Source organism: Panulirus ornatus, chromosome 34 (assembly GCF_036320965.1).
Source record: "Panulirus ornatus isolate Po-2019 chromosome 34, ASM3632096v1, whole genome shotgun sequence".
Taxonomy (NCBI): Eukaryota; Metazoa; Arthropoda; class Malacostraca; order Decapoda; family Palinuridae; genus Panulirus; species Panulirus ornatus.
The window spans coordinates 14,586,335-14,599,118 of record NC_092257.1 but is presented as its reverse complement, the minus strand read 5'-3'; the positions used below and the strand labels follow the sequence as shown (position 1 = coordinate 14,599,118).

The following is a 12,784-nucleotide window of genomic DNA, read 5'->3' as shown; positions in this document are numbered from 1 at the left end:
ACCACAACAGTGTGTCGACAGCTGATCACCAAAATAGCCTCCTTCATCAGGTAAGTTCTGGAGAGACTTGAGAACACGACAAATAGAGACACCTGGGTGTCCAGGCCAGTTCCCATGGCCTTCCGAGAGTGGAGCGCCGCTGGGCTGTGGATTGACCCCTTGAGCACGACAGTCTAATCTTTGAGGGAGACGCTCTGCGATTCTTGGGTATAATGGCCAGGCCTTTGACAAGGCCCTTAGATCTGCGCTCGCCATCAAACCCTTGAGTGATGGTATCATGCTCAAAGCTGTTCATCCCTCTAGTTACACCAGTCATGCACAACTCCAGCATCAAAACTATGGTGTACGGGTATCTAACTCCATGCCAAGTTTAAATAACATATTGCGTATCTACCATTAGCAACCATGAAAGTCACAACGCCAGCCTGTTATCACTTTTATCTTATCTGCAAAGAAGAAAAAGATTTGACTAAATATTGACTATCTTCAAGCAACACGTATCAACAGTGAACTTCCAAGGGGAGAGGCAGAGACGTGGTGGCGAGCATGGTTGGAGGAGGAGGGGGAAGGCAGCAAGGGCCGCACAGAGGATAGCCTGTGTCTCACCGGGTCTAGCCTTACATCAACATACTCATGGCCCCAATACCATTTCAACACCAACTTCAGTATGTTTGCTTCGTTTAAGCTAAGACATCGCACATGCTTGGTCATTAACACTGAAATTTATCCGCCAAACTCATTCTTTTCAATGCGTAAACGTATAACAAAAAAAAAAAAAAAACTAAAAACTCACAACTAAACATTCGCAAGTAAAAAACCAGCCGCCATATCGGAGTAGTTATATAATAAACAAACTCTAGGCTAGCTGAAAGCGGCTTCAAATCAAGTAAGGTTAATTGCTTGTTTAACAGAGGAGCAACAAGGAACTGGGGATTAAAAGGAACTATAATCATTCTAAAGGCCAGGGACAACACACGAATATCCCTAGACGTTGGTAAGCAGGTAAGGCCGTGTGTTAACACTGTGACGTGAGTTGCACAATAGATGCTCGGCACAAGATCCTGGGTACTACTGCATGATGTTGAGTCAAGCTAGGTTCGCGGGTTGCACACACACACACACACACACACACACACATGCGGCGCTGGTAATGAATCGCCTCCACAGCAGGAGCGGCAAGACGGGGTTTAGCCTAACCCCAGCTCCTTAACACAGCTTCCCAACACTAAACAAAGCACTCTCTTTCGACTAAAGTGAGCTCATCGCCCTGACTAGACGCCAGAAAGTGTAAAAGTCAACAAAAGAAAAACAAAGTGAACGCACTCAATTCCTTAACGGATGTAAAAGACTATGATTTCTAAAGCTAAATATATGAGACAGGAAGTCATCTCTAACTGGATGAATCATGTTTCACACACAATGTATATATTCCAGCCCGGAAAGTGTAATTATAAACGGGTTGACGTGCATAGCTAGGCAATAACCAATTTCATAGGCAGGGTCTGCAATCAATGGTGGTCTGCGAACCGTCTAGCTGTTTATCAAACCAAAAATAATAACTCGTGGTCTGTGGCTTCTTCCAAACCATGCTGACTAAAGGTTTTAATTAAATGCTCACTGGTGAGTAGAGAATAACGAAGGGAGAACGATGCCTACGCCTGCCGCTGTGCAAGAATAGCTTCCTTTTGTTTCAGTCGCCACACATCCAGCGTTAGCAGATCCTAGTCAATAATACGCGTCTGAGTGACTGGAATTCCTCTTTATTCACAATAACAGCATCTTTCTCGTGAAGCCTTTAAAGTCAGCCAGAGGTGCAAGCTTCGACAACACCCTGACAGTCAACTATGCCATCAGCATAAGACTCGCCATAGTTCAATGTCTATCTAATCTATATAATATCTTATCGTGGAGAAGCGCTTCCACTCTCCCTCCAGCCTCTAGTGCAGACTTCCTCTGTATCCCAGTAGTTCTCTTCAAAACTCCAATAATAAACACAATGGCACGTCAAATCATGTAAGAATCAAATTAAAAAATCACACTATTCCACCAAGTCCTTATGATAGCTGTACAATCACGGAACACCAACGATAACGAAAATACTCTGGCTAATTAACAATAAAAATAAAACTACAAAATGAGTCAGCTCCATGTAGGTGAATGTATATCACAAACATCAGGGTACAGAATGATTTCATTAAATACCTTCCCGTGTGAGTGCAAGCGGGTGTCGGTAAACCACCGTACGGCTGACGTAATTCCTGAGCATTTTCGTTGACTAATTTCAATGATATGACGGATGAAAAGATGAAGCAAATACCTGTCTCTCCCCTTACTTATAAAGACGAGGAATGTGAGGCAAATTTAAAGGAAAGACGCTATTTCAGTGTGTAACTCTAATTTTAAACTAATGAACTGATTCTGGAATCTACAGAGCAGAAAAATGTCAAATCCTTGAAACCAAAATGCACATAAACCCCTACCTCTATTGTCAGCATTCGATGCATCTCAAAGGTTTCGTTCAGCTTCAAAGTATTCAATCTGGATCAGTTTTCCTCAAAAGGTCCCCATTACCACAACGTAGTTAAGGTGTCACACATACACAGTTCACTGTTTTTCAAGATATCCACATGTCTCCTAAAATTAATATATTCGGCTTTCAAACACACACACATACACATTCATACACGTTTATTATTTCTCGAGTTAGCGAGGTTAGCGCCAGGAACAGGCGAAGAAATGTCCTCATTCGCTCCTTTTCACTCTCTAGCTGTAATGAATGATGCACAAAAATCAAAGCCCCCTAACCAAAACCATGCCCTATATATCTTATATATATACTAAAACAGTTCACTTGGGTAACTATTTACAGGGATACAAAATTTGCTAGATGTCGGTACTAGCAGGAAAATGCTCGAATGACGTGTTGTGGGGGAGCGTGCTGTGCTATGGCTGACCTGGCCCAACGCCCACTCCACCCACTATACGGAGCTTCCCGCCCATATCCGCACTCTACTCCGCCTGAACACCTACACGCGGAAGTGTACGTGGCCGCCACGCCTACACGAGGAAACATGGTCACTAAACACGCACATTAGCTAGCACGAACACACCTACGTAAGAATCATACATACCCAGAAACAGGATTTCACCTCCTCCTGGACTCAGTACCACCACTCAAACAAATCAGTGGTTGGAAAGCTGGAAAATGTTTGCCATGAACCCTGAAAGCCTCAAATGTATACCAAGTGACAGCTGCGGTATCAACTTCCTATGTCGTGATAGGCACGGTTATATGACTTTTTGTGTGATCACGAGCCATAAATAGAGGGTGGGGGACGCACAAATGGGGAAGGGAGGAGGGGGGAGACCGCATTGATGTACAACGGTGAAAGGAAGCTTTTTTATTTCTTCCTTCCTTTCCTTTTCCAAATGGCCTCATTTTACTGCTATCTACAAACATACTTAAAAACATCAGGGTGGCAAACCATGAAACTATTTGGAAGGCTAGGTCTATTGTGTCATTTTCATGAAAATGTTTATTCTGAGGCACATCTCACTTGGCTGGCTGATAAAGAGTAGCCCTAGACATACAAGCGCAATTAAATGAGAATTTGCCAGGTCCTAACAGCAACATGATGAGGGAAATAGTGAGTATTACTTTCATCCTTGGGCGTGGGTAAAGCATGTTGGTCGTCAAGGGCTCACCAACCGTCGACGTCACTCCCTTTCTGTCTCTGCATCTCATTAGCGTCCTCTCTCTCCCTCTTCGATACATCTCCATGTCGCAAACATGACACAGCTGTTCTCATCCCTCCCCACCACGATATACACATTTTTTTAATAAAAAAAAAACATGAAAAAGGAGTGTAAGAACTATATTCGTTGTTGGCAACCCCCTTGCCAAGTGTTCAACACTGATAATAAATCTGGATTCCCCCCTGTACAAGTGTGCAACTGATGAGAAGCAATGAACGCCAACCGACTCTAGATGGAGGAGCAAGGGAACCTGAGTTGTAAGTATTGGTGGAGGGGCAGGGGAGCATCGGACTGAGCGTTGGTGGTGGGTCAGCAGCTCGGGGTCCAGCCACCGTCTGGCGCCTGGCTGACTCGGTCGCCATCACTATAGACAATTTTGGTGACGTCAGCCCCCCCCCCCCCCTCCTAACCACACATGACGTGATGACTGGGCAATGTTCAGCACTTCCGCCACATCTGGGAGCGGATGGTCCCTTGTGTGACGACGTGCTACACTCATGTTACTGGTACTGCAAGGCGGAGCACACATAGAGGGGAAGGGCGGGGCCACGCAATCATATTCACATGCATACGTACAAAAAGACACAGGACGGATGGGAGATCTGAGGGACAATAATGTAATCAACAACTTGAAACTCCTGCCTCATCACATCAATGATGCTTTCTTACTGCTACTGGTGGTTAAAATGGTGTTGGATAATGTAGTAAGCGAAATCAAAACCTTGTACGAAATATACTGGTCTAGTTAACTGTACTCTACACAAAATATTCATATCCAAGGCAGCGCGCGCTGAGAACGTTTTCATTGCACTCCGCACTGAATTCCATGACTGCGCCATGAACACTGGTTGAGAAACAAGTACAAAGCCTAGTCCCTATGCAAGTTCAGGGTTTACCCTACGTTCGTAGCCTCATGGCTGTCATAACAGACAGACAGAGTACTTACAAGATCATGATACTGGTCTGCGTACTCATATATATATATATATATATATATATATATATATATATATATATATATATATATATATAGAGAGAGAGAGAGAGAGAGAGAGAGAGAGAGAGAGAGAGAGAGAGAGAGGTTGAGAGTAAATGGTAAGCGTGAGTACAAGTTCCCACCCTCTACAATTCAATTCCACGACCTGCAGTATAAAGTTTCTGTGGAAAACGTATTATATAACTATGTTTATATGCAACCCCTCGCAAAGACTCATGAGTATCATGAGTACCAAGCTTTGAAATTACTTCAGAAATAGGCATATATCCACCGAACTAACCACTGGATTAACGAAATTACGACCGACGTACAACTCATAAACCAAGACCTGAAGCAGCATTATCTGCATTATTACACTAAGCTATTGTGTACCAACTTCATATAATTTTAACATACTAAAATGATATAATCTGTAGTATTGCCTAAGTTGTCGTTACTATGAAACAGGTTAAAACGACCCAGTATTATCAGCAACATGGTTCATCATTTGGTATCTGCAGACTCTGAACCTTCATTTACTGCTCTGTACACAGAATAACGATGAAATGTGGGTTAAGAGTGGCAGGTGTAACTGGGAGGTGGGGAGGAGGGGAGCGGAGGAAGGGGTAGTGAACCATAGCGGCCTTGGTTCTCAGGTGAGCCCAGCACAGGTAGGTCTTCTCGGGCACACGGCTACAGCACTGATGAAAGCAGGATAATGCTCACATAATTACCGCCAGAGTTCTATTTCCTAGCATAAACATGATAAACTGTGGTGTCTCATAAAGCTGGTGCCCCCAGTACTATCATAAGTCACAGGATTAATGTTTACCCAGACCAAGGCAAGGTAATGGTGTGGATTTTCAGAAGGGACAGTAACCCACTTACAAACTTTCGCCTTCAAAATAACAAATGCCCAAGGCCTAAATTATGGCTACAAGTTCATAGCGCGATACATGTTAAGTTCATACTAAATCTGTTTACATACTAATCACAGGTTCCATTTCTACCAAGTTATCGAGACGAATGTACAACTGCAATATATTTGTTTAATACTATACAGTATACAAACGTTCATTTCAGCATTAAAAAAATCAAGTTCACCTAACAAATACCTTGAATTATCCCTAACGTTTAGAAATAAAAAGTACATTACACAAGTTTAGTTTTTTCCAGAAAATGATTCATTAAAAAGAATAAGCTTAATAAAGTGTGCAAACTGACAGCGAACAATTAATGGCACCAAATTAACAAACAATAAAGAATAGCGCACCCTCTCGTAGGATTTGTCTGAAAATGACCCAAACACGTTGTCCTTTAGAGTTTAAATGCCAAAGCTGTGAGGGGTGGTTACAAGGGAGGGCAGACAAGCAGCGCAGACCCCAACTTTCCCACGCACCGTCCACCGTTTCCCACGATGCACCTGCCGCAGCAGAGATCCCCACCACTGCTTCCTTCCACATTCAGTATATATCTGCATGCTTGGACTAAGACGGAACAAGACAGAAAACACAAGCGAAACATTAACGAGAACTGTCCTTCCAGGACCTTCCTTAATCAAATCCGGGCAATAGACCTTGGCCAATACAACCAGCGCCACAAAACACATTCATGAAGAACAATGTACAATGACGCGCGCGGCAGGAATATATTCCAGTGTTGCCAGATTGCTTGTACGACACAATACACGACAAATACGTCCCTCAACTTGAACATGCTGTAATATGAACGCAACTGCAAGGGTTATGGTATCATGAGTAACCAAGTCTACGCTTGTCGCTGATAGTCCTCGAATTATTCAAAATCGTTCTCGATTCTGAACAGGCTACCGTGAAGTTAACAAAAGACTCATTGGCTTTAATAGAAAAAATATCAAATTATATGTATGTATATATAAATCTTAATTCTTTGCAAATTATGCACTAAATAATGATCACTTAATTCACAACGCTGAACGGAGGGCAATAACTCAATCAGAGCTTTGCCAGTAAAGGTAATTATGAGTCAACATATCTTCAGTCCAATACATATTACTAAGCTGGTAGTAGCGAGTGGCAGTAATAAGGGGTAATGGACTAGCGAGTGGGGTAACGGGCGGCCACAGGGTCGGAACTATACGGAAACGAGGTCAGGCTTAGGGCGTGACCTCGGAGCTGAAAACAGAGGAAGGCAACTTCTGATCTCCTTCCCACCTGTTGCACTGCCCTAATGGTGTCCTGCATTCCTTATCTACTCTTACTACATGCCCCTACAGAACACCTACATCCATCCTTCTAAAGCCTCTAACAATATCTTACTGCAATTATAGCTTAAGCACTTTGGATCTCATCTACTTAAGCAACTCTAACAAAACCTGCGTATTGAAAAAAAAAACTAACTACACAAATAAACTGCGGGTTCAGCGTTGTACATTCGTGCCAGAAGTTAACTAAGAAAACAGCTTCACCCTCACGTTAATGGGGTCAACATGCTGCCCAACGAATGTTCCAGACGTGACTGTGGGTGGTGCTGGGGAAGAGTTCGATAGCGTTCCCTGGTTATATCACCTTGCTGTAGCTGAGAACATACCATAATGAAACAAGAAAACAGTCAATCCATTGTGACGTCAGAGTAAGGCAAGGCCAACAACCCAACCAATACCTCCCTTCATCATCTCACTTCAGCACGCCCCACTTTCCCTCTTACTTACCCAGACACCTGTTCACTCATCACCCACCATATTCATTCTCCTAAGTTTCCTACATCAGTACTAGTTACATACGAGCTAAGGATCCAGAAATGGCATAACTTAACACTAAACAGACGCTCATACTTTAAATACGAGTAAATACGAGGAGAGAGTCCTTCATCTAGGGCGCCGGTGAGGAGCTGTGTTGGACCCTATGTGCCACATACCAGAATAAAGAGTAATATTCCTGCCATGGCAACGACACCAAAACATTTTCCAGGACGGGATAGGGGATAGTCGCAAGAGCAAGCTTTCCCCAGACTTCCGTCACATGTATCACTCCCCAGATACGACTGGTTTAGAAGTGTACTCTCCCTTTCTCCCGCACACAACTAGCAATTACTGAGGTGTCACACCCTGCTGCACTCTTAACCTCTACACATGGAAACACACGATCGAACTATCTACTAAAGAACACTTTAAACACCCAACCTTTTCTGATACGTCTACGTCAAAACATATCCAGCGCCGCCCTTGTAATAATAACGATAATAATTATATAATTAACAATGCTGTTTACGGTGTAAAGGCAGGTGAACTTGCCACAGCATGGGAAGGTGAAGAGGTGGTAGAGACAAGGTCGCCCGAGGTGGGGTACCACGCCGGGGTAACCTTGCCTCCAGTCCCCATACCTTCACCCCCAACCTACCCCATCCCGCCCTAGCACCCACGCCTTCACCAGATACCTTCTACCATCTACGGATTCATACAAAATGTTGTTAACCTTCTTCTGTACGAGCTAACCATGCAAACGTTAAAAAGTATGTTATCTAATACCCACCGCTGCTGTGGCCGCCTTAGTGTAGTTAGTACTGGCATGGCGGCCTTAATGTTGTACTGTCATGGCGGCCTCAAGAATGGTACTGGTGTAACGACCTTAGTGTGGTACTGGTGACGGCGGTACGAGCAAAGTGTAGGTGTGAAGGGCTTGGCTAGGTTTGTATGAAGGGATTAGACAAGCACTGGCCTGAGGGGTTAGACAATGTGACAATCTTCGGAACATTTGGTGCGACCGATCACTTTAACCAGGTGTTTATGAAGCAGCCTTTTCCGTGATGTCCTTGGCCATGCGGTTGTAGCCAGCATGTAGCTTAAACGCTTTAGCTAGGTCTGCCTTGATGGCTTTAGCCAAGCGACGGTGTGGCGGCCTTGGCGAGGTATGGTGGCTTCACTCAGGTGGTGGAGACAACAGGTGAACCTGTGGCATACTCATGTCCTCCCCACCACCACAGCGGTCTCGCGGGTCATGCAGTCACTACCATATGGTAGCTCAAGACTTACAAAACTGTCATAAGTATCTTTTTACCTCCCCCTCTCTCTCTGTAACGCGAATGGCTATGACTTGCAACTGATCCAGCGGTAAAAACCGTCTTTTGATGTAGTCATACTTCTCTTCAGAGGAATCAAAAGTGGAAGGCAATAACTGTGCGAGCTGAGAAATAACTAATACTCTGTTACTTGCCGACTTCGAGCTTTGTTACCAGTGTGCGTTAACATAACATTAAAATGATCGATCATGTTCCTGCCTCAGCTTGGTCATGGATACTTCAGGGCTAGATATAACAAAGGCACAACAAATACAAAATTATTCACGCCGCATGGACGAATACTGTTTTCCTGTGTGATATATATCTGCCATCAATTCTTAAGAATCCTTGTCCATATATCTCGCACAAGACTGTATAATACGTCATGAATGGAAGTTATAGTAATAGATTTAAAATTCAAGTTTATAAACAATCATACAATTGTTAATACGCAAAACTCCAGGAAGAGGTATCGAACAAAAATATCTCAAGCGAAAACATCAAATTACACCAAATTGCAACGGTTATTTCGACTTCTTTAAGGCTAATTCCTAGAAACAGTGCTGATGAGCAGACTCTGAACAAGGAGCATCAGTAATCCTGCATCAGCACCTCAACCAGGATCTGCCGGCCACGTTCTCGTTGCATTCACGACAACGGCTCCAGTTTTCTGTTTATGTAGCGTCGACAGTGGTATGCGGGAGTGGCAAGACTTGCACTCTCAACTATGCAACCAACATTATGGCTACCGAAGTCTCTCTATACACTGGTTTCAGTATGAAGGATTTTTTGTCATCTATAGATACAACTTATGAAGAGTGGAAGAGAGCTGTTGCTGTGGCTAAGCGAACACCTGCCGGAATAATAAACAGGTAATACACACCTGGCAACCAAGCTTCATCAATACACTGCCTCCACTTCAAAAACCCTTAACATTTACGATTTCAACACCTTTTTATTGTCATCTACTCTAAACATACATACTGGAAACTAATTTGGGATTCACTATTAATATAATATGATTTATCCAACGTTAACGAATCACCGTAATGCAACGCTAGTAGGCAAAGCAATGTTTACAACATGTCTATTTTCCCACACAATGGCTGGAAAATAAGGTAAACTTAAGATTACGACTAGAGGAATGAGGGAGGCTGGTGGTGTGTGGGGGGGAGACCGGTGCTGCTGGTAATATCGAGCGGCGAACACACCCACTCCCTCCCGTCTTGCCAACCCAAGCTACCGTTTAAGCTAACAGCTTTCAATTCATTCCAGTAATCCTTCCTTAAAATAATAACGTTAAAGGTGATGAAGGAACAACGGGGTCCCTGAAAGGAAAACCTAAAGGAACAAAGTAAAATGCCTCCGGATCCGACACTTACGGCTTCTCTCCTCTGAACTTCTATTTGAAGTTTCCTGGATATTTCCTCGTTTTCATCCTTAAGGCGCTCTGTATCTTCCTTGGCCTGGCGCATTTTCTTTTTAAGAACCTCCATCAGGTCTGCTCCTTTGCCAATGGTTGTCATCTTCACAGAACTATAACAAAATACTGTCACTTCGTCCAACTCTGCAATCACACTGACTCGCCAAGTTACCGTGCTGGACCTCTCTACTCGGCCGCTCAACCTTGTGGAAACTCCGCCCACCGAACTAGTACCTTCCACACCCTGATAACCCCAGTCGTTTATTTGGCCTTAGATCACTTTCTTATTATCTAAAAATAATATTAATGTTAATAGGAGGTCTTGAATCATTCATAGATACAAAATACAGTATACATATTTGGAATAATGATATGTTTGACCTCAAAAGACGAGTAAAAGTTTGAATCCCTCCGCGTTGTCTGTCAGATGGAGCCCACCTGAGTCATTTTGTTCACCTTTACTTTAAGTGTTATTCCATGCCAACCACGTTACTTATTGTAAACGAGAATGTGGTAATGTAAATATTCAAGGACAAAAGTTAAAAGAATAATAGAGAAGACTATATTAGAAAAATAATTCCTCTACAGGAAAGCCGGTATAAAGGATCCATAGGCGCCAATTACAAAAACATTACCAGTTAGGTGGAGGACCAGCTTCCTTGTTTTACCCAAAATAACGATACAGTGAATCAATCACGATTAATATGACTGTCTACATTAATATCGTTCTTAAACGTAAGCATATCGCATTTATTTCAACCCCCCTGAACATACATCTCCATTTTCTAAATTCCTACATAGCAACTCTATGGTAGATGCAGTAGCTACACAAAGACAAAATTGTTAACATTATACTAGCCAAAATCCGTGACTAATATGTTTGCGTAACATACGGTCAGGTGAAAAATCCCATGCCAACATCCTCCCAGAGAAAGTCTTCCCCAGGACGTCTGCCTTATTTGGACTCATCTAAGAGACCAGCAAACCGGATAAAGTCATCGTCGTAATATTGATACTTGGGTTGATTTTCAACTTTTGAAATCGGCTTTTATAATCGCCTCAATGTTTACATACGACTAATGGGCGATAATACATACTGCTTGTATGTTATAAGAAAAATAACGCTCATCTCTACAGTCAACGTCTTCGTACACTTGAGTGACGTCATCGGTCCGGCGCCCATACCCAGCTGGAGAGTGTGGGTGCCATAGTCTATCTTAATCTTGATTAACTCTCTTACCACCAGTTATCTGATGTCAAGCAGCGAAAAACAATTTGTGTAAATTGAAGGCTTTTACCATGAATTTCGTACGCAGCTGGGATATGGAAAATCAAACTTTATTTGACAGATTAATGTTGACTGCGCATGCGCTACAGGGACGACAGGTACTTTGCCCCCTTCCATTTGTATTTTCAGCTCGTTAACTGTAACTGTTCGTTCTCATACTGATAAAATAGTGTATAGAGTGCCATTCAATCATAAAGTTAACGAAAATGTTGACAAAACAAATCTATATGTCCATAAATACACGTAAAGGAGACCATGTCATAGCCAAAGTTTTATCGCCCTAAGACAGAACCTTGACACAATATTTCCACACCGGGATGAGTGACCCAATACATCACCAACTTCAGCTACCATCAATTATCACAGCCATTCTTTTAAACTACTCTAGAATTGTGTCTAATCTCGATGAATTACACGGTCACTAACCACAAGGCTTCATTATTTGATTCAAAATGGTGTGAGGGCACCTGCAGGCGGGTGGGTGTGTACCCACATGCCAGCTCGCTGACTCATGCCTCACAGATTAGTCGTAAACTCTTTTATCTCGCCTTCCGCAAAGGCCAGGATGGGCTTCAGTATAAAAAAAAGAATAAGGAATATCATTGTGTCAAAAAATTCATCAACATAAAAAGATGAAATGGTTTATTTCCTTTCAAGAAATCCACAAGCTTATTTCATTCGTATCTCTTGGACCATCGTGGGAGGTACAGCGGTGAGATGAGGAACAGTCTCAAACTCGCTGGTGGTTCATTCCAGTTAGGCAAAAAGTTGAATACACCGGTGACACCAGACAGATGGTAAAGGCGTTAGAGAGACTGAAGGATGGTTAAATAAGTGGCAGGACGGGAAGGAGGCGAGGTTCTTCCGGGAAGTACCTCTCCCTGCACATATTTCCGCTAACCCAAGTGTAGTTTCAACTAACAGGCTCTATAACCATTTTTATATTTCCTCCATATCATAATCATATTCAACTTTTGAACATCAAAACCAGTTCATTAATTATTCACATTACATTAACTCATCGAGCAGTGTAAATGTTAATGGTACAAAATTCAAGAGTTCAGAAATGAATCCAAGGAAATGAGCACGTCATGTTATAAATATATGTATATAACGATGTCGTGACTCAAGAAGTCTCACGTCACAGGCGAGAAAGGTTTATTGAGGTGGTGTCGACAACTCTACGGGCTGCGGTCTCCTCATTGCACGATGCCATATGTCAAGTCCACATGTATTAATACTAACATCATCATCAATTCTGTTTAGTCATTGGCCTGCTGCATAGTTTAAGTCTTTTCATCAACAC

General features: G+C 42.8%; 1 protein-coding gene across 50 annotated transcripts in view; it reads right to left on the bottom strand.

The window, feature by feature from the left end:
- Tm1 (tropomyosin 1) overlaps window positions 1-12,784 on the bottom strand; it is a 55,181-nt gene that overhangs the window by 20,586 nt on the left and 21,811 nt on the right. For 3 of the 50 annotated variants that reach the window (XM_071682516.1, XM_071682514.1, XM_071682515.1), the window contains exon 1: window positions 10,150-10,342. The exons of 43 other annotated variants lie outside the window; for them this stretch is intronic. In XM_071682516.1, the coding sequence (XP_071538617.1) occupies window positions 10,150-10,293 (144 nt within the window). In that variant the 5' untranslated portion in view covers window positions 10,294-10,342. Of the gene's footprint in view, window positions 1-10,149; window positions 10,374-12,784 lie in introns of those variants that run through there. 4 more of the 50 variants (XM_071682519.1, XM_071682520.1, XM_071682518.1 and 1 more) reach the window with 3 other exon arrangements.